This window comes from Syngnathus scovelli, chromosome 8 (assembly GCF_024217435.2).
Source record: "Syngnathus scovelli strain Florida chromosome 8, RoL_Ssco_1.2, whole genome shotgun sequence".
Lineage (NCBI taxonomy): Eukaryota > Metazoa > Chordata > Actinopteri > Syngnathiformes > Syngnathidae > Syngnathus > Syngnathus scovelli.
Genome location: NC_090854.1, coordinates 15,663,840 through 15,685,533, shown reverse-complemented (window position 1 = coordinate 15,685,533; position 21,694 = coordinate 15,663,840). Strand labels below are relative to the sequence as shown.

At 40.9% G+C, this 21,694-nt stretch overlaps 2 protein-coding genes across 2 annotated transcripts; both read right to left on the bottom strand.

The window, feature by feature from the left end:
* Positions 1 to 6,702: 6,702 nt before the first annotated feature.
* tspan7 (tetraspanin 7) lies at positions 6,703 to 16,499 on the bottom strand. Its single transcript, XM_049728667.1, has 8 exons — positions 16,339 to 16,499; positions 10,294 to 10,482; positions 9,790 to 9,864; positions 9,618 to 9,713; positions 8,895 to 9,050; positions 8,716 to 8,799; positions 8,356 to 8,441; positions 6,703 to 8,284 (listed from the first exon to the last, which is right to left on the bottom strand). The coding sequence occupies exons 1-7, from the start codon at positions 16,402 to 16,404 to the stop codon at positions 8,373 to 8,375; spliced, it is 735 nt and encodes a 244-aa protein (XP_049584624.1). The 5' UTR covers positions 16,405 to 16,499; the 3' UTR covers positions 6,703 to 8,284; positions 8,356 to 8,372.
* Positions 16,500 to 16,963: 464 nt separating this feature from the next.
* katnal1 (katanin p60 subunit A-like 1) lies at positions 16,964 to 21,221 on the bottom strand. Its single transcript, XM_049728678.2, has 11 exons — positions 20,930 to 21,221; positions 19,848 to 20,027; positions 19,623 to 19,783; positions 19,063 to 19,222; positions 18,884 to 18,993; positions 18,697 to 18,802; positions 18,229 to 18,387; positions 18,035 to 18,161; positions 17,829 to 17,963; positions 17,598 to 17,724; positions 16,964 to 17,534 (listed from the first exon to the last, which is right to left on the bottom strand). The coding sequence occupies exons 2-11, from the start codon at positions 20,007 to 20,009 to the stop codon at positions 17,336 to 17,338; spliced, it is 1,446 nt and encodes a 481-aa protein (XP_049584635.1). The 5' UTR covers positions 20,010 to 20,027; positions 20,930 to 21,221; the 3' UTR covers positions 16,964 to 17,335.
* Between the last annotated feature and the right edge of the window lie 473 nt (positions 21,222 to 21,694).

The following is a 21,694-nucleotide window of genomic DNA, read 5'->3' as shown; positions in this document are numbered from 1 at the left end:
TTCGGGGTTGACTGGGCCCAGTAAGGGTGGGCAACCTATGGTTTGTCCGCCCACTCAGAATCCTCAAGAGCACTTGAGACGGGCCCAAATGGGGAAAAAGATTCTCCTGCTTTACACGTGTACGACTTCACTTCCACAACACTGCCAATAAATATTGGCAAAACTGTCAGCTATTTGGCATGAACATCATATCATATTTTGAGTGATAAATGAGCCACATACCTTGGCTGCATTGATAATAGTATTTGTGCACCAGTGTACTATGAGTAATTATACATTTACATAGCGACAACCTTGATAATTTTTTCCAAGGGATTTATTTTCTTTGCATAATGACAATAGCGTCCAAAATGTCCCTGCTCGCATGAACCTGTAAAAACTCAGAATATGTCTTTGCTGCCATACTGTCCACATTCATGCCAGGCCAATAGTTGGCAATGTCTTTGCTCTCATCCGAAACCATCTGCTGAATAGCTCTTGGCAACTTTTTATATCATATAAAACCATATTTGACATAGATTACAAATATGTTAGCGGTGCAGTAAATGCACACTTTTGGCTTGAGAAATGTAGTGTTCATATTGAGCAGTCACACAGTTTTAATATTTCAAAAACAACTAAAACAAATAATGAAATCAATGTAGCATTCACACAGTTTTAATATTTTAAAAACAAATAAAACAAATAATTATTTGAACCAAATTCCAGCAACATATGGCAAATTTCCATCGTAAACTGTTTTGAATGGCGATCAACAGCAATCTTTTAAATAATATTAATTGTCCACCATTATATTTTGTTTTTTGATCATCCATTAAAAAAAAAAAAAAAAAAAAAAACAGACTTGGATGCATGCCGGTATTGCTTTCCCAGCTTTAATTTGCTGGATAAGCATTTCCGGACTTTAAAACGATGTTGTCATATCAACAACAGCCAAAACAGCAGATTTGACTTGTTGTTGGTGTTGTCAATAGCAATTACAGCAGTCTGGGCTTTTGCATCTGTGAAAGTGAAACAAAGTATCAGCATTGTAGAATAAATCTGAGTTGGAATAATTGTTTCTAATAGGATAGTTTTCTTTGATATTAAACTAAAAATATTCATATTCAAATAAAATGAATAAATCAAATAAACTTACAATAATGAATAAAAATGTTTGGATTTGCATTGCTATTGCCCGGACGCAGCCTCTTCCACCAAAAAAACAAAGTTCTGACATTGTATGTAAAATCTTATGAACGATATTCTTTTTACAATAATACCGCTGATTTCAACATCTTTGCAGGTCGCTTCCCAATTGGCTGTTGATTGTTTTCACGTCTGTGGCTTGACCACACGGATTTTTGAAATCAGAAATCTTGTAACATTAACAATCATTGGGCCCCAACTGATCTGATCCGGCAGTAAAAAAAAAAAACCTTTAAGACAGTCCACACTAGGATAATCAGTTCGGGTAATCTTTCAACGTCACTTCGTAATCTGGCCTTTTCTGACTTGGATCACAAATGGGTAATCTGGTTTAAATGAGGCTCAATTATCCCTACATGTGCATGCAGAGCTGTACATTTGGCACCTGGACCTTCAGTGGAGACTTATCTGATTTAATCCACCTCTTTATAGCAACACCATCGCATCGTCATTACACAAACCATCAATACGTTACAAAAACGCAATATAACAGCATGCAACTCTACAGCAAACAGTATCTGAAGCGGTTCACAATCAATATTTATTGAATAACATGACAAAATGCATCATACTCACCCCAGTGATGCTGATTATCACGTCTTAATGAGTGCAGATCGCTACAGGTGTTTTGGAAGTCAAAATAAGATGTAACAGCTGTTGCTCTTGCCAACCAATCAGAGGACAGGAAAAAATTGGATGTCAATAAGGGCCTGCTTAATGGCTCTATGAGGACAAATTGAAATCTAACTGGTAAAGTAACAGTCTCATTGCGAATATAGATAAAGTTACATTGGCTAGCGCTATTGATGCCAAAGGCCTTGGGCAGATGAGGACAAATATTAGGCTTTTAGCTTGTACAAGTTAGTCAATGCTCCTGATGGCTTTGCTGGTGCCGGTTCTTACTTCACCAAGTCAAGTCAAGTCAAGTCAAGTCAAGTCAAGTCAAGTCAGGTCAGGTCAGGTCAGGTCAGGTCAGGTCAGGTCAGGTCAAGTCAAGTCAAGTCAAGTCAAGTCAAGTCAAGTCAAGTCAAGTCAAGTCAAGTCAAGTCAAGTTTATTTACATAGCCCTAAATCACAAGCAGTCTCAAAGGGCTTCACATATGCAAAACAAATTGACAATTATTCTCAAAGCATCCCCTGATCTTAAGCTCTCAAGAGGGCAAGGAAAAACTAAAAAACAACAAAAAAAAAACCCTACCACTCTGTCATTAAAGTAGCTTCTGGTAAACAACCGAACACTTTACTAAAAACAGTCCATAATTAGCAAAAGCACAAAGTAGCTACACGATAGAAATACGATCTGTTGTCCATTGGATAAAAACATGTTTTTCACTGTGTGTGTGCAGTTAGGTGCCTTGGGGAGGGGGTCATCTGCTTTTGAATGAAGTTTAAAATAGCACTGCATGTTGGCTGTTGCGTAAACGCAGAACGGGGAGGGCAGTAGCAGCATAGCACAGACAGCACGGTCGATACGACAATCTCACAGCTGAAAGATGGGCACAGCATGTTCTAGATACTTGCAAGTGAATCAGCGCTCCAAAATTGTTGCTGAGCAAGAAAAGGGGGAATGTGACTCGAACTCGCTGAGTGAGTTACTCCTTTGAGTAACACCTTTTTCAGAAGTCGTTTTTCAGCACGCCTCACATATCTCAAGTACCATCAGACGACCTAAATGCTGTGGGTCAAAGAGGTCACAATGAGTTCGGCATGAGTTCAGATGTTTTTCTTTTATTAGTTGAGACATTTTAGTTGGTTAATTTCAACTGCTCGTTAGTTAGCCTGCAAGTACTTCTCCTAGTAGTAGTTAACAATGAGGAATGGAATGTATTAAATAATTGTTTTTTTAATTTTGTGTGTATTATTAAAATTATATGAGAGATAGTCTGGAAGGTTCTTAAAAACATTGCAGCAATAATGAAAATGGCTGGTGTCCAAATAGTTTTATGAGTCATAAATGAAAGGTAAATCTCCTCAATGTAATAAATACACGAAGACAAGTCAACATTCCCATCATTATGTCATTCCAACAAGTTCCATTCCAACTCAAATCACCTTTCCCCAGTGAAATGAATTGAAATGCCATTAATCTGTTCCAGCACCCCCCAAAAAAATCCACAAAAAGCTGTATTTTTTTTTTTATAAGGAAAATAGAGCTCTATATATTGTGCTTTGAAAAAACAAAATGAAATGATCAAAAAATGTTGACCCCTAAAATACATCCATTTTTACCAGGATACACTCGCTTGTTAAAACGTGTGAGTTTTCGGCCATGATGAGGCCACCAAAAAGAATCCTAAAAAAATGGATTTGCCAAAGTTGGGACAGAGGGCTGAATTCAAGTATCTGAAGTTACTGCTTCTTTACAATTCTGCCCATAGTGGCTGCCTGTGAATCTCTTCATCACACACAAGACGTTTAACAAGACGTGACCTTGCGGAGAGGATTTATTAAGAATTTGGTGGCAAGTCATCAAACTTTGCTGTCATCCTCTGCCCACATAGCGTCATCTATATGTCTCCTCTACGTTAGTTCAAATTTGGTAGCAATCAGACAAAATGTCCCAAACTGGAGCGTTTTTCAAGGACCACTGAGAAACGGCCAAAAATAACTCCGTAATGGCCACTTCAAACCAAAATGGCAAACTTCCTGTGTGTCTCTTTCAGGCATGACTTCTGAGATTTTTTGTGGGTCTCTTCATGCTTACCAAATTTCATGTTGCTAGGGAAACTGGCTTCAGGGGCTGACTTTTCAAAGATTATTGGGAAATGGTATGGAGCCAATTTATGGGGGGGAGGGGCAGGGTCACGCATCCGATTGATGGTTAAGAATTCCGTCGATTGATTGTTGATTAACACCTCTTGACGCAATCGAGCTGTTGAGATGGTTTCTAAGGAGCAGGTCAAGTCAAGAATTTTCTTTACAATAAGTTCTATGCGCCCCCGCTAGTCCAAATACGGCTTTCTGATTCATATTGCATTCGTTAAATATGAATAAGCAGCCGCTTTTATCATTTTCACTGATTAATTGCCAAATATTCTTCAGTAATGCCCTCCAGAATCATGGACGTGAAAACGCAAAGATGATCCATTTCCGTATCTCACATTTTAAAAAATCGGTCCGTGTGTACCGCGCAGCGTTATTTTGACCAGTTGCCATTGTCATTTTCAAATCGCTGCCTCATGTCAGACTCAGCTAATGAGCCACATGCTGCTTCACCAAGACATCATCGTCAGATCACATGTAAAAAGCCCACCGTGTTAAATTTCCATTACAGCCGGGAAACGTCATCTGCACGCTCCGCATTCAGTCTCGTGGTCTTGAACTGCACCTGAGCCAAGATCCCATCAACACACGAGCCGTGCTCTTCTGTCAACGGGGCTGTCAATCAAAACCACACCTCGCTGACATCCACCCCCTCAAACTCCCCCCTCTCCCCTGAGCCTTTGCACTTGTCACAGGGGGATGCGCGGCGGCGGCGGCGGCGGCGACAGAGAAGGCAGCCGCCAAACCTGCCACGTGCATTCCGAAAGGGTTTCTCGCTAGCGTGTCGCATCGTGCCGCGATTACGCCGGGTGTCATCATCATCATCCCGCAGGCTTCAAAGAGGCGGGCGGGAGGAAGCGGCAGAAGTGGTGCAGACGAGGAGCCGCGTTCTGTGAAACATGTTTCGTTAAGGGGGGAGGCTGGAGGCGCGAGCGTCAATTAGACGCAACGACAACATCATGAACACAAAGAGACGCCGCTATATCACTTTGGACGCCGCTAAACGACATTTAATGGTCGCGTTAAATAATAAAGAAGTCGGCTGCACAACAACAGCCTCTTAGGGCTGTCACGCACTTAAGACAAATGGAATCAAATGATGCTTTCAGGCTTTTTTGCCACCATTTTTGCATTAAGGGGAAAAGTTGAGCAGTGACCCGTCAATTTCAACAGATGGCACTGTTGTACAAAAAAGTGATTCCTAAAGTGAGATCAACAAGTGTAGTGGCCAATTATACAGTTTCACTTGAATGGTCCAAAAAAAAAATTCATTTTAGTTTGGCATTCATGTCGGGGTATCAATTACTAAAAACAACAGCAACAAAAACATCATCAATAATGACAACAACACATTTTTGGTTTCATTGTGGTTCAGTCAGCACATAACAGGATAGGTAGAAAAATGTCTGCAATTAGCTGAGACGGGAACTTTGTAGTCATCATAAAGAGCATCACTTAATAATTAGATATAGCCATAATTTAGCAGCACGATTTTTTTTTTTTTTTTAAGGGATGGCGCCACACCGGGGCTCTGGGAGGGCCATGGCCTCGTCAGAAAACTGCATAGCCCCAGTTAAGCCCTTCCAACATTTTATTTGGCAGTCTACTCCAAAATATATTCATAAATTATTTTCTCGGTCCCCCTATTTATCAGTCTACTACCCCCTCCCCCGCCTCACCCCCTTAAGCCCCGGGAGGGGAAAACTCCTGGAGCCCTGCCAGATTTCTTTTCCATACATGCAAACGACAGCATAAATTGAAATTAAACGTACATTTGTTTCGTTCTAATGCTGCTGCTGATTATGACTGGCCGCTGCGCTGGCTTGTGCGTGCGTGAGAGACATTAAAAGACAGACTAATAGCGCTTCCCCGGTGGATGTCTCCCTCTGGCCTCTATCAGGCAGGGGGGGTGGGGGGCGGAAGGGAAGAGAAAGGCGGGGGCGGCGGTTGGGGGTGCCGGGGGGCGGAAGCCAGCGGCACTCACGCTCCATTAGCGGACCCACTGCCGCGCCGCTCCGCCGGTAATTTGTGTAACGAGGTTGCAGCGAACCCGAGCAGCCCGGGCTTCGCCGAGTAATAGCCTCTCCTTCCCATCATTTCGCCGCTTTGCCGACCTTATTACGGATGCAGGCCGCGCAGCGTAGCGTCTCCCTCGCTTGCTCGCTTCCTCTCTCTCTCAGTCGCTCGCACGCGGACGTTACGTTTTTCCCTGAAGCCACAGCGCCTCCAAGCGCACGGCTGCGGTATTACAACAACCCGGCTGCTTTGATTCCCAAGGACATTTGTCTAAGTTGAGACTCGGTAGGCCACATTCGGCCTTTTTTGGTGGTCCACTAGATTGTGAAATATCAAAACCCCACAATAACCCCACTGAACTTGTCTCGTTAACTTACTTTACACTTATAAAACAATCAAACATGTTAGTCACTATGAATGTGCAGTTTTAACGTATCAGCATAATATTTGAAAAGTTTTGAAATACAGATTTTGTTGAATAAAGTATGTAATACGTTAAATATTAAATATATAAGTTTTGTAGCGTACAATACAAAATGATGCAAAATAAAATAGAATATTCAGTAACACATTATTAAAAATGTAGTAATGTGAAACCGTTCCAAGGCCATACAAACAACCATTACATTGCACATTGTTTTTTTAATATGACACTGCATAAAGTATTCTCAGTGCACCCCCCCAAAAAAAATCATTGCATTATTCCAGCAATGACCAAACTTTAACAAAGAGGTGTTCCATTTTGTCAGTTTATTGATAATAATAAGACCACTGATGGTGACGGTGTCAATATTAGACAGTATGGTGTTTTTGAGTGTGCGCGTTGTGACCCCGTGTGCAAGCTGGATGGCATTACAGGTTTTTTTTAGTATGTACAAGATAAAGCAAAATACACTTGAAATAATGTACAACAGCAAGTAGTAGTTTAAAAAACAACCAACCATTAAATACTAAATAGAACACAAGAGCCACTGAATAACAAGGAAAAATACAGTCAAAGGATTACTGAGAACTTAAAAGAATCAAAAAAGAATCCGAAAGTCAAAGAGGGGGTACAAAAATACTTGTTGAAGCTGTAATACCAAAGCCTACTAAAAGTCTACATCAGAACATCAGCCACTACTAGTTACTAGTCAGAGCAAACAAATACTTTACGGCTAAACAGTCAATTAGCATATTAGAAATAAACATTACATCAGCATTGTTATTATAAATTACATTTACAATACATATCTACAGATATGATGATGATGATGGAAGCTGTGGCTTGTTGATGCGCCACACATGACACTGTCACTCTGAGGATCAAAGTTCAATTGAAACGTAGAACACTACGTACGTCTTCAATTTTAGAAGAAGAATATCAACAAAAAAAAAAAAAAGAAGAATGTGTTAGTTCACGAGGACTAATTTACAATCATGTATAAGAACAGTTACAATACTGGAAGAAAATCTGAATTTTACACAACCAAAGTGAGAATTTTATATTGACTATTCAAGAATAAAATTTTTGGGCTTTAAGATTTTTAAAAAACAACTAAAGATGCTATATTATAAGGATTTTTGTTTATTTTCAAAGAAAGTCAGAAAATGAGAAAAAAAAACACATGCATTAAGTTGCAGGAGAAAAACAGTAATTAATGAAAATCACAATATGGGATCCAATTTTTGCGGACGAAAAATTTTATAATTTTATGAGAAAAAAATGCGTATTTTTCTATGAATAAATATTAATTCATATTTTAAGAGTATTTAGTCTTAAATTAAGTTCTAAAACAGAGTACAAAGGCAAGTGTCACATAACACCACTTTGAAATGAAAAAAAAAAAACTTCACTTATTCTAAATGAGACAACAAGCTTCAGAAGTAATTTTTCCCTTCACCACAGTAATAATTTTGTCTCGGTGTGATCCTACAATCGTCCCTACAATATTCATAAATTGAGCGGAAAAAAGAGCGACTACAGTGCAACAGCACCCCCTGCTGTCTGGTGTCAGATTTGATGTGTTTAATTCTATTCTCCTTAAAAATATAGTCCAGTACCCGTATTAATGGTGATGTTTAACACAAATACATACATCTATTAAAGTACTGGGTCGTCAGTGTCAAAAAGTGTGCAAAAAGTGAGCCTTCAGTGCAGTAAGTGTGACAATGTGTTGTGTGGCACACACAGCGGCGAGTGGGAATGATGCTTACGTGATCCTACATGATGGAAATGCTGCAGGCAGAGAGACGGACGGAGGCAAAAAATGAGCAGTTTTAACATGATTTAAGGAAAGAAAGTATTCTTGTGTGTCTTTATCTTCTCTTCCTCTCACTGAAAAGAACACAATTATTAATGGAGAACAAATATCATATCACACACATATTTTTTTTGGTGTTAAATACCTGCCATGTGACATCAACTACACCATCTCATACTGGTTGGCTGTGATAATCCTGGACAGACAGCAGGCCAGCAGCATGCCGATAAGCTGAAACACACACGGACGAAAACAAACAGAAAAGTGTTCAAGTAAAATAATGTCGTAGAAAAAAGTAAAAGAAGGAATTTCCTAAAAAAATTGAAAGTGAATTCTAATAAAAAAAGATAATCAAATAAAAAAGAAAAATGCACATTTTTATAAACAGATAGGGAACAGATAGCGAAAAAATAAAGATAGGCAAATAAATAATTAGTAATGTAAGCAAATAATTGTTGGCACGTATGTGTGTGTAAAAAGGTCCTCTTCAATTCGTGCTTGCTACCTGTGAGAAAGCGATTCCAAAGGTGACGCCTGCAATGATGGCCATGTTGGTTTCCATGAAAGAAGTGACCAGCTCGTAGCATCCCTGCACAAATGCAACAACACAATATGACAACAACACGACAGGTTAAACATCCTGTACAGGCAGCGTGTGTGTGGAAAGTCAAGTGCAGAGCTGACCTGGTGATAAACTTTGCTGGGGGCCACAGTTGCGTTGCGGAGGTCGTCCGGATTGCAGTCCAAGGAGTTCACGCAGCAGCTGGCGGGAATGCCGTTGGATGGATAATACACGCTGCCAAACCAACTAGTGTAGTTGTACACGCCGCAGCAGCGCAGCTACAAATGTGTGCACACACACAAAAGGGAATAAAGTGTTTTTTTTCATCATTTTTTTAAAATGTTCAGCGATCAGCAGCCATCGTAATACCTCTAGTTTTAGTAGCCTAAGCTGAGTATAAAGATAAATATCAATACCATTCATTTCTGGTGTGAACCACCAGAGCTGTTTTTGTGTTGCCTCCCTCTAGTGGTGCATTAAAGAATTACTGCCTGAGTACAGTTCTGTTCTCTTTAACTTTTGAGTTCGGTATTTGGTTTGAATCTTTTTAAACCTTTATGTCAGTACAAAATTTTGATAATTTAAATTGCAAATAATTTAAAAAAGAAATCCCTTTTCCAATTAGCGCAGTGTTATTGTTCGAACTGAGCATAAGGTGTTGATTAAAAGTGTTTAGTGAGTGCATTTACGCTAGCATCTGCTCATTCAACTCAATTTGGGGGAAATTGATTCAATCAAGTGTAGGCAACCACACTGAGCTGAGCTTAAAACTAAAATGAAGTCAAATGAACCTTTTGAAACCCCCCCCGACCGATACACACCAGTCTGGTGTGTGTGAGGCTTACTTTGTGCTGCAGGTTGTCAACAGCGCGGCTCGCTTCGTCCTCGGAGTTATAGTTGAGGACCGCATCGGTGTACGTCCTATGGAAGGTTCCCTTGATCTGCGACACATTCGAAAATACGATATCATCGCAATGTGACTGGATGCTTTGACGCTGAAATGAATCGCATGCTGACCTCGTGGCGAAAGACAAATCCGCTAATCCCGGCCACCAATTCAGCAAGGAAGACCAGCGACAGAAACATGACATACTAAACAGAGGGAGAAAGATGACAACGCTCAGTTATGTTCTACACCACTATTTCACACATTTTGTGACTATTTATCCGACCTCCTGTTTATTCTCAGTGTAATTCCACTGTCAACCACTAGATGGTGGCACTATTTTGTTTGAGGTGTAAATCTAAAAGAACGAAAACAGTATTTTGGATAGTTTTTGCTGAAGTTATTGAAATCCTCTTCAATCCTATCTTTTATGCTCTCGGAGAATGACGGCTGAGGTAACAGAATATTTTAGAATAAAACTAGATTGTAAACACAGAGGGATTGTTTATTTTTGTTATCCATTGCTCTTGCTTTTAATTTATGTGTTTCTACGTGTTGAACTGAATGTTATTTGACATTTTACTTTGTCTCATCACAGACATCACAGGTTACTTGATTTGTAGTTAGCTTCTTACCAGCTTCAGCATCCATGGACTCCCTCGGCACGTGGCGAAACATCCGAATAGGCCAAAAACCACGATGACGGTTCCGGTTCCAATGAGCACGTAGGGAGCGTTGGTGGAGTTGTCGGCGATGAGTGAGATGTACGGGCCCAGCATTAACTTGCCCCATACTCCGACTGCCAGTAGGATAGCGCCGGTGATCTGTCGGGTGGGAAAGGAAAAGTTAATAGATACTAGTAAATATGATTCTCATACAAACGTGTTTTTTGTTATTGTATTTGTTATGTAACGTTGGTTCATGAGAGTGGACATGCTAGATGAATGGTGTTGATACTTTATGATCCTCTCTGTTTTTAAGTGCTGTGTCATTTAAATTCGATTCCAAACTCATAATTATATTTTTCACATGTCATGGCAGCGCTCGGTCTCTATCCTCAGTGGGAGTCCACTGTATCTTCTGCAATCTGATCCAAAAATATTTCAGATTTTTGTCCGTCACTATGCATTGCTGGCATAGATAGATGAACCTGATGATCCTATCATGGCTAGCGGTGTGCATCTCTCCAATAAAAAACAATTTAATATGTATCTTGATGTATGGGGTGCGATACGATTTGATTTTAAAGTGGAATGATTGGATTTGTTTCAATTCAGTGGGATTGTGATTCAATTCGGTTCGATTCATGGTATGGCTCAGCTCAAGAGGGTATGATGCACCTTTTGGAGTTTCTTGTTATCGTTTTACATACATATGAATGAACGCAATAAATGTGTCACATCTTTAAAGATATACTATCGCTCCAATAATTTGACAATTTGATGCGTATTTTGATATATTTTGTCCATTTGGTTCGATTCGATTCAAATCATAACCGATTTGCCGATTCAGATTGGTTCCGCTAATCGCCGGATTTTATACACTGTAGGAATCAATCTGTAAAATGATGGAATGAGCAGGAAAGGGAAACGACTTTTCATCCCAACTCCCTCTAGACGGGCATCACGGAGGCGGATCAAGGTGGAACAAGAAAGGGGGGCAATTAGAGACGGGGGATGCGTTTATGCTGCGTGCAGGATAGCGATCACCTGCCTCGTGAAAATCGTGGAAAAAGAATGGCGGTGCATCAAAGGCGTCGCTTTGATCCGCCGTGAGACGCTTCCGCCTGTTGCGCCGCTCTTAGCATTTCAAATGAAGGCAGCGGATAAAAGGATGCCGTTGTGCGAGGCGGCTGAATGAAGCGGCGGCGTGCGTGTCTCGGCTGGGAACGTCTTTCCCGGAATGGGGCAGGGGGGGTGGGGAGGGGTGGCAGTGCGCCCGCTGACGACAACGATGATACGCCCCCGAGCGACGGCGGGCCGTCATCCTAAACCTTCCAAGAGCCGGCAGCTTGTCTTCCCGCTGTCAACGTGACTTGACAGCAAGACGTCTGTACAAAATGTCTCCCTCAAACCTCAGCGAGAGAGAAAGAGAGAGGGGGGGGGGGGGGGGGGGGGTGCTCGGCTCAGGCGGAAAATAACTCGGCGAGGCTGGAACGGTGGCAGGTTCTTTCCTTAGGGATGTTACCTCTTGGCTGTGGGTCGACTATAGGTCAACTGGGTCTTTGAGCCACAAAGAGAGAGGAATATCCGGAATGAAACACAACCCATTCTGGTTGAATTATTTTAAAGGAGAAGCAATCGATCAAACTGTACTGGTGTGAAGTAAAAAGTATAAAAATCATTAGCCACTTTCAAATCAAACTACAATCAAGTTTTTTAGGCCATTGTTTTATGATGTGTAACAATTATGGGAATAATTCTGTGAATAATAAAACTGAAATAAGGAAATACTAGACACCTGAAGTCATTGAAACGCAATATTATATATTTATTATTTTACAATAAATCTGTAAATCAATCATTTATTTTTATTTTATTTTATATCATAAAGAGAGGAATTAATTAATTGAATACAAATGCATTTTAATGAAACAATTTTAGGGATAAAAATGAATGTAAGAAATATTACTTATTATTTAGATGCTCCGTGATGGATATGTTTCATGGAGCTGCGGCGTCCTAAGTTTTTTGGGGTCATTTGGCTTAGAAGCTGCCGCTAAACTTCATTTCCCACCCAAACGAGTCTGTGCAGGTCAGCGCTCGCTGACACCATTTACACTTTTGCCCTATCGGCAGAAAGCGAACACAAACCATCCGCCGCCGGAGGTTGTTTTGAAGGCTAGCCTTCCGGCCTGCATGCCGGGAATCTGTCTGAGCGATCTCCCCCAAAAAAGGGATCATTGCACTTCAATCTCAAGGGGTCGGGGGTGAAAATAACAAGCGTTTGTGCAGCTGTTAAACAGCCACGCATGCATGTTTTCTTATCAACACACGTGTGCAGGCAAGGACAATGACTTCCAGATGAGTGTTGACATAAAATGATTAAAGCTGCAGCCAGACAAAGTAAAGTCAAACTGTGCTGTTGAAATATGCAAATAGTGAACATAGAGTTTTAAAAAAGACTGGGATACCTAAAACGAGCGCATCTTAATTATCGTGCCAATCCAAGTTTCATTTAGCGTGTTTGGAAATTTGGCAGACTGCGTTGCGCCATGCTGGGTGTGTTCACACCCACAACGGCGCAAAGGCTTGTTTCTAATAATGTGCATCTGCGAAAATAAAAAATAAAAAAATCCATTTACGTGTACTGTCAGAACGCACTTTGCGCTAGGCCCATTATTTTTGTTATTCCCCTTTTCCTACCAGAAAAAAAAAAAATCAAAATTTTCATCAAAATGCCCTACAGTCTTAGCATTAATGGCAAACTGCTACATGACGCAAGAGAAAATGTCAAGCTAACAAGCTGCGAGTGGATGTGTCGTCTCGCTATAACAAGTTTCATCTATAAATGGTGATTCTCTGAGGAGGCAAATCGTCTCTCTTGATGATGCTCTCGCTGTTCTGTTTATGGCCTTGGTGATTGCAGATAAATTGTTTCCTGTTTCCTGGCCGCGTTGCACACAAGTGGCTTGTTGGGAGCGTTCATTTTCAAGGCCCAACGGGAAATCAAGTCCAAGAGGATACGAGAGCTTCTCAACTTGTTATGTCGCTTGTGAATTCCAAACAGCTTGGGAGCCGCGCACCCCTCCCGGCCTCACTCGCCGCCCAACCCCCACTGCACTTTTGTTTGAAATGCAACACCACGCTGGCCTTCTCGGTCGGAGATTTGAAAAGGAGGTCAGTTTTCTTCCCTCCTAATAAAGAAGCAGGAGGTGCGATGACAAAATGCGCACCACCTGCTCCGTCTGTGTGGAGACGTACGACAAGACGAGCTATTCACACTCGACACGTTATTTGCAAGCCGATGACAGTGAAAAGACAGGCCCGGCGTCGGGGCCTCAAAAGCTCGCCGAGACTCGACCTACGGGCTTCAGAAAAACGAACCACTGACAGCGATCTCTCTACGCATGCGAAACCTGAAGCCGGCGATGTCTCGGAGCGCGAATGCTTGACCCGACTAAATATAAAAGCTTGGTGACACGGACACGACTGCACGGAGGCCAGCAAGTCTCGACCATGGTAAAGCCCAAGTCAGTATCGTGGTTGTCACGGCAACTCAAAGTCTTGCATTCACTCGCTTGTGTTTACATCATACTTGCGTGGCACAAGTGGCCAGAAGAGAATTTCAATCTCCAAAACTTTTAACAGCTAAAAAAGAAAAAAATATGTTGGGCTTCACGTTTTCAATCCCACATAATGGCAATACGATGCGGTCTGCAATCGTAATATTGTAAATGAATGTTTTATATCCATTACATGTAAATCTATTAGATAATTTTAAGAATCACTTAATCTGTAAATTAATTGGATTAGAAAATATGTTTTATCCCTCCCATTGCTTTATGAAAAAAGCAAGGCGTTATTTAAAACCAACAATGCAGAAAATACACAATCATGAATCATGATTCCGTTTCTGATTTTATCGGTAATGTGTCGGAAAAGAGGCAAACATTATTTTTATTCATTTTTTTTCCCCCCGCACAAAGATAATTTCAGGGAAGACTATAAAAATTGGAGAAGATGAAATTCAGAAAATTTTGACCATTTTAAATTAAACAAGGGTATCCAAACGATTAACTGATCAAAAATGATCATTGCTTAATTTGCTATTCGATTCGTTGTCAATTAATGAATTTCCAAACTTTCCATTTGAATAATAAATTGTTTCAGCTGTTTTAGTCTGCCGCTCGTGACATTTTTGCAGGCATATCTTCACACACGATTCGCAGAAAGAGCTTCCAGAGCATCAGAGGAATCGTTTTGTTCAAAGGTATCAGCGAGGCGGAAGGAACGCAAGAATCTCCAACGCATTAAATATGCCATGAAATGCAGTGAGTCATGATCAAGTGCAGAAGATTTGCCACATTAGTGACATTACCAAGACGAGACTAAAACTGGTAAGTTAGGCTACTAACATTTACATACATGCAGTCAACAAGTCTTTTGAAACACTAATATTAATAATAAATCCAAGCAGCACAAGGCCCAAAAAAATAAAACAAACCCCGATTATGCTCATATTCTGTTTTTTTAAAATAATCTGAATACTCCTTTTCTTACCATAAAATTTAGTCATATAAATGCACACTGGAAGACCTCAGTTGAGCAGAACATTGATTCCGTGCATATTCTAGCCACAAAAAATCTTGGTCTTTTGAATACAGGAACTACTTGTGTGCATCTGTTGCGCAACCCACCGTAAACACACAGGCATAAATAAACACGATAAAAATCAGACGCAGCAGGAGCAAGGAGGAAACAGTACTTTGTTAGTGTGGTGAAAGATATGAATATGTTTTTTATTGATGGTAAGAAGCGGAAATGGTATTTGCATCATGTTGGACGTGAGTCACCGTTTAGGTGAGGATATTACAATCATCACATATATGGGAGCAACTCGAGCTGCTCGCGAATGTAAACAGCCAGACTATTACGAATGTTTCAGGAAGTGGAATTTGGACCTTAACAACATGTAAACAGTTATTGAAAAAGCTGAAAAAAAGTACGAGGTGATTAGTAGTCTACAACTGACAACAGTTTTCCATCTTCAGATGTGAAATCTCACTAAAGCAAAATGAAATAAAGGTTGGATTCCAAGAGATGACTTGGAAGACTGCCATACCAAAAGTGAAACATGGTGATGGCAGTGTCCTACTTTGGGGGCTGTGTTTCACCCCACACCTAAATTTGTGTTTTTCAATGACGTTCTACTAATAAACCACAACATTGTTTTCGTAGTCTATTTTTTTTTTAAATAAAAAGGTATTTGAACATTGTATGCCGACTTATATCTACTCATACATCTAGTCACACATTGAATAGAATGCCCTATATTTATTTACAACTTAGTTGCACAACGAAATTGGAGAGCTACTTCCTTTCTTGTACAAAACGTTAAAAATTAAAAAAAGTATAAGGAAGTCTAAGAATAAAAGTGAAAGATCTTATTCACAGTATAAGTCTAAAAATAAAAGTGAACGATTCTATTTACAGTATGTTCAATGTGGGTATTTATATTAATTTGCACAGAAAGTAAATAATAAATACGTCACACATACGATGGACTCATGACAAATACGTGCCCCATACTTGTTTCTATGGCAACACGCGTTTCCCAGGTGCATGATAATGAGGGCTTCCCGAGAGTACAATTTATGTATCGCACATAAATGCACACACCCTTTTAACCGTGCACTAAAAGTGCGGCTGATTCTTCGCGCACTAGGCCTGGCTCGTCGCAAACGTCATTTGTTTGCGATGATGACGTTTGTCGTCTGTGAGGCCACCGCGCGCCCCCACTTGACGCCCAAATAATGACGAGCAAGTTTGTCATCCGATTAAAAATCAGGTGAAACATCGTGGAGCATTTCGACATCAGGACAATCGGTGATGCTGCAGCCATTAGCCGCCCCATCATCATCATCGTCGTCGTCACCATCCTCATCACCACCAGCACGACGCACGCATATTAAAAATCCAACACTCGCATACGTCAATATAAGTAAAGGACTGACTTACCCAAAATACGAAGGAATAGACGATGAGGAGGGTCTTGAGGCAGGTGATAACCGGTTTAGTCTCCATGATGGTGCTACTGACGGCGGTGGAAACAAACACACGACTGCAGCACGCACAGCGTCACGGGTGGGCTTCATCGCACCGGCCGCCAGGGGGAGCCCGCAGCCACACCACCATTCCCTGGAAGCTCATTATCTTCCTTTTTTTTTTCTAAGACGTGTTAATATAATTGATTGCAATGTCATTTGGTAATTCCTAATACCAGCTCTTTAAATTTGGAATTGTTTTCCATCACATGTACTTGTTATTTTGGCTGTCGTGGCCACATTTGATCAATTATACCCAACCCAACAACAATTTAAATTATTTATCGAATCATACAGCATTAGTGAAACGACTTTGTTTCATTATAGATCAGGAATGGACAAATTAGATGATGGAGGGGCCAGAAATGTTCCATTTGTTACTGGTTTGCTATTGAATCAATGTACATCATAATTGTTATGATCACAATATATTTCATAGGAAGGCAACTCCGGTTGTATATTTCATATATTCAATATATTTCATTCATATATACTACAGAGGTATTTAATAATAAAAAAAATAATCCAATACAAATAACCAAGGCCATAAATTCATTTATTGTATTTCAGCACATTAAAAGTTCCTAGAGCACAGGAGAGGTTGGATGTAAAACACAAGCATAAATAACTAAAATTTTACACCCAGGTCCTGGCTTTGAGGGTTCCCTGACACACAGCGAGTGTTAAAGCTGTGCCACAACCTCAAGAGGGACATTGCAATTCAGTGTCGGTGAGCTTTATACAGAACAGCGACACGGAAATAGTGTAAACGTTGGCCTGCTTTCTTCAAATATTTTTAAAGACATCCCTAGTTGACAACAGAAGCAGTTGAATAAGCTTCAAAAAACTTTCGTTCATCAATGGCATACTCAACATCAGGATTAGAGGTTAGTTAACCACAAAAAAGTCCTTCACCCCGAACCAAATTCAGACATCCAGGCTTTGTATCTTTCCAGGTCTGCGGCGGAGACAGACTTGGAGATCTTCTTGAGTGTGAGTGTGAAGTCCTCCATCATCACAGGCATTTGCAGCTCTTCTTTGGACAGCGCTCGGATCTCCTCGGGGCTGAGGCCTTGGATTCGCCGCCGCATGGCCATCATGGACGCATCCCTGGAGGTAATGATTAAAAAGATGGTTGAGTTTGTTCGGGAATCGGTCTTACTGTGGACAAACCTGCAGACGTTGGTGATGTCTGCTCCCGAGTAGCCTTCAGTTTTCTCTGCAATAAGGTCCAGGTTCACGTCTGCAGCCAACTCCACCTCCCGCAAATTGATCTTTAGAAGCGCCACGCGACCCACAGCTAGCAAGTGTTTACAAAAGAAAAAAAAATCAACATTAGGATGGAACATATAAGCAAATTAGATATTAGAGTACAGGGCAATTTTCCATTGTCAAAGAGGTCACCTGTCGGCAGAGGGATGTAGATTCGCTTCTCCAGACGTCGGCGCAATGCCTCATCGAGATCCCATGGGAAGTTGGTTGCGGCGAGGACCATGACCATCTTGGAAGGGTCGTCATTGTCCTGAGCACCACCCACACCTGTAGGGGGAAAAAAACATTCAAATGAGAAGATGAAATAAGGTGAAACGTAAAGAGAATGTATTTTTTACCATCCATTTGAATCAGAAGCTCAGATTTGACTCTGCGACTGGCTTCGTGTTCATTGGACGTTCCTCTTCTGCTACAGATGGAGTCAATCTCATCTATGAAGATGGTCGTTGGCGCGTAAAAGCGGGCCTGCGTGAATCGCGCAAATCTTTGAATTGTTTTCGAGTCACAAAAAACACGCATGTAAATTTGTTACCATTTCAAAGAGCAGACGGACGAGCTTCTCCGACTCGCCTCTGTATTTGGAGGTAAGTGTGGACGAGGACATGTTGAAGAAAGTCATCCCGCATTCTGTTGCCACAGCTTTGGCTAACATGGTCTTGCCTGTACCCGGCGGGCCAACCATTAGCACGCCCTGTGACAGGGGAAATTGTGTATATAGCGTCACTTTTCAGTTTAACGGGAAAATGCAGATGAAAACGTGAGGAGAAAAAATTCACAAATTGATAAGAAAAAGATAAAGCAACTATTTTGGAGGAGCTTCATTACATCAGGCCTCGGGTTAGAGAAAAAAAAGTTTTTCCACCATGTAGCAGTTGCAAACTTTTTTTGGGGGCATATCTCGGTGACTTGCTGATTTTTGCTATTCATAGCAACTTTCCCCCCTGAATAGGGAACATTCAGATTAATGGGATTGTGTGTTTGTGTGTGTGTGTGTGTGTACCTTCCAGGGCCGTCGAATGCCCTTGAAGAAGTCAGGCATCCACATGGGCAGCACCACAGCTTCTCTTAGCAATTTCTTAGCGTCCTCCAGGTCGGCAATGTCATTCCTTCCCAAAGAATTCAGTAGTCAGCAATGTAAAGGGAAAAAAAACCCAAAACATTGCAATGTGTATGTGTGCGTTTCATACCAGTGTACATTCAAGTTGCGGGACACAATGTCTCGCTCGAGTGACTCCACTAGTTCGCTGTCGTGTCCCGCACCATCAAACTTTCTGTGCTCTTTTTCACCTTTCTTTCCCTAATGATTAAAAAAAAAGATGTGAAGTCGCGAATCCTAGATTTTCCCGACAATTATTTCAAAACTAACCTCATCGTGAGATTTCATGTTACGGGCGTCTCTGGCGCCTGGGCCTTTAGATTTGAAATGCCCGCGACCTTCTTGTCCTTCCCCTCGATGATACAGACCAGGAGACTCTTTCTTCTGCTGCTTCACTACGCTGCTGGGACGCTTCATTACGACGGGATTCCTATGTAGTGGAAGTGGACCTCAAAAATCAAACTGGGTTGGTTGGACCAAAACACTTGAGGGTTACAGAATCTCAATTTTCAGTAGTCTCAATAACACAAGTGTTGACTTTGTTTTTTGTCTTTGTTAGTCAAGTCCCTTCTCTCCCATCCAATCGACTCCCTGCCATCCCTTGTGTTCTCCCAACGTGTGTCTTTGTTGTGTGCCATTAGTCTTCTTGTACTTAGCAAATTGGTTTCTTTCAATCTGTCAGCTCCTTTTGTTTATCTTGTGAGTTGTGTTGCACGGATCGCCATTGTCAAACGCTAATCCCTGGAAGCGTCTTTATCCATGGCAACTTTTTCATTTCGTACATGTCATCATATCATACCGCTGCCATTTCCTCAGTACCGTACACTCACCTGTGTTCCGCGGGCATGGGAGGCGGCCACGCTGCCGGGTCCTCGGTGCTTCCCCCCGACTGAGGAACAGGTACGGTCACCGGCCTCTCAGTCTTGAAGGCTTCGAGCACAGCCACGATACTCTTAATCTGCTCCCACTCTTCCGTCAGCTCCTGTTTCACCTGATTCACCAAAGGAAAACCGGATTAGCTGCTGTGAAAGTGCATCATGACACAAAGCACTCACCTGGTGCCATCGGACTTTCAGCGCCGGGTCCTTAAGGGTCTGGCAGTGTTTGTTGATCTGTTGCAGCACGCCCTGATAATACACGCTGGATGAGTCGTAGTTTCCCAGCAATGCATACTCACGACCCTTTTTTGCATTGTCGTCGATTTCAGACAGATTCATGGTTCATGTGCATGACAGCTATGAGACAAAAGACAAGAAGAAGAGTGATTCATTGTTCAGCATTAGCAATGAATATATAATTGCTGGGTTGTTGGGAAGTGATGCCAACTATAATCAAAATGTGAAGGAATTGAGGTTAAAAAAAATAGCAGAAGTTCTATTTAATTATTATTACCTTGTCAACAGTCTCAATTGGAGTCTACACATAACTGGGCTAGATTTGAGCATTTTAATTCCTGATCGAAGTAGGCCAAAACTAGATTCCTGTACATTGCAAAAAGATTATCCAGATGTGCTCAGATATAATTCAGGAAAGATGGCTGTAAATGTTTAACATGTACAATGTTGTAATTTATAAGGATTTTGGTGTCCACTGGGCAGGATGCACGGTACAAATCAGACAATATATGCAAAACAATTTGACCCGTCATTAATTGTATAACTATCCATGGAGGCTACATTTATTTTGAAATCTGTTCATCCTTTCTACTTCTTTTACATTTCATAATGGTAGGCCAGCGCCCTAGTGCCATCTACTGGCCAAACGCCACCTCTCCTCGGATCCACGACGAGCTGCATTGAAAAAAAAAAAACAATCTACCTTTGCAGGTATAATGCTTACTTTTATGTTTTCATTATGTTAGGGTCTAGTGGGGTATAGCTGTGCATATTTCCAAGTTTGATAATGTAATCCAAGCGCACACCACATGCATGCACCTGTTCGCCTACGTCCATCCACTCGCCTCATCCACTTCATTCACCGAAATCATTGTAATCTGGCTAGCGGTTGCTAATAGCATCGCTTCCAGACAACAACAAACCGGGTGGCGAGAAATAATAAAAAAGCCACACAGCAACAATTGAGGGTGCACCTATTGTTATTGTTGACAACAAAAGCAACATGAAAATAATCGTCATACCTGCGTTAAAAGGATATATTTATGGAGTCCTTTTGAATCGGAGGTCCACTATGGGGTGTTACCATGGCCGCGGAGACGCCTGGTGAAGAATACAGATGGCGAGATTACAAGGCTGCATTCAAGTACCGTAGAAACTCAAGGAAATGTAAAGGGTTATATTCGCAGGGTGTATATAAATAAAATCACAAAAATTGCTGTATGAATTATATACGGGTGTTCTCCTGTTTAAATTTGATACAAAACATCAACGCGAGCGGGTTTTCGTACTATCCCTCTTATGTCTATGGCAAAACTACATATTAAAGTCATACATACAATGAACCAACTCGTGGTCAAAACGGTTTTGACGTCAATTTTCACAATTTCCGAGGTTCTTTGAAGGCACCATTAGCAATGGCCGCGTTGTGAAAGCAGTACCTGATGCCCAAGGCTGACAAATTTAGTATATTTACGTGTGTATAAATATATATATATATATACGCGCACACACGTATATAATGTATATGTATGTATATATGTAGTAGTTTGACTACTATTAATATAATTCTAGTGGTGCGTCATGCACAGTATTTGTATTTTATATGTATAATTTATTTTGTTCAGAATCTACACGTACATACATACTGTATTTATTAATACTAAATCTACTTCTATTGTAAACTATATCATTAATATGTGTTAAGTTGAGAGGTATTTATCAAACTATCATGTTCCAAAAAATATATTTTACTGTTATTGTACAAATCACAATATGTTGCAAGAAAA

Excerpts from the sequence above, each read along its gene's own strand:
- tspan7 (XM_049728667.1), bottom strand. The coding sequence starts at position 16,404 with ATGGAGACTAAACCGGTTATCACCTGCCTCAAGACCCTCCTCATCGTC. Across the intron at positions 9,865-10,293 it reads GTCCATGGATGCTGAAGCTG|TATGTCATGTTTCTGTCGCT; the intron begins GTAAGAAGCTAA and ends CCCTCTGTTTAG. Across the intron at positions 9,051-9,617 it reads TTGACAACCTGCAGCACAAA|CTGCGCTGCTGCGGCGTGTA; the intron begins GTAAGCCTCACA and ends ACACATTTGTAG.
- katnal1 (XM_049728678.2), bottom strand. The coding sequence starts at position 20,009 with ATGAATCTGTCTGAAATCGACGACAATGCAAAAAAGGGTCGTGAGTAT. Across the intron at positions 19,784-19,847 it reads TGAAAGTCCGATGGCACCAG|GTGAAACAGGAGCTGACGGA; the intron begins GTGAGTGCTTTG and ends TTGGTGAATCAG. Across the intron at positions 18,388-18,696 it reads GCATTCGACGGCCCTGGAAG|GGCGTGCTAATGGTTGGCCC; the intron begins GTACACACACAC and ends CCCCTGTCACAG.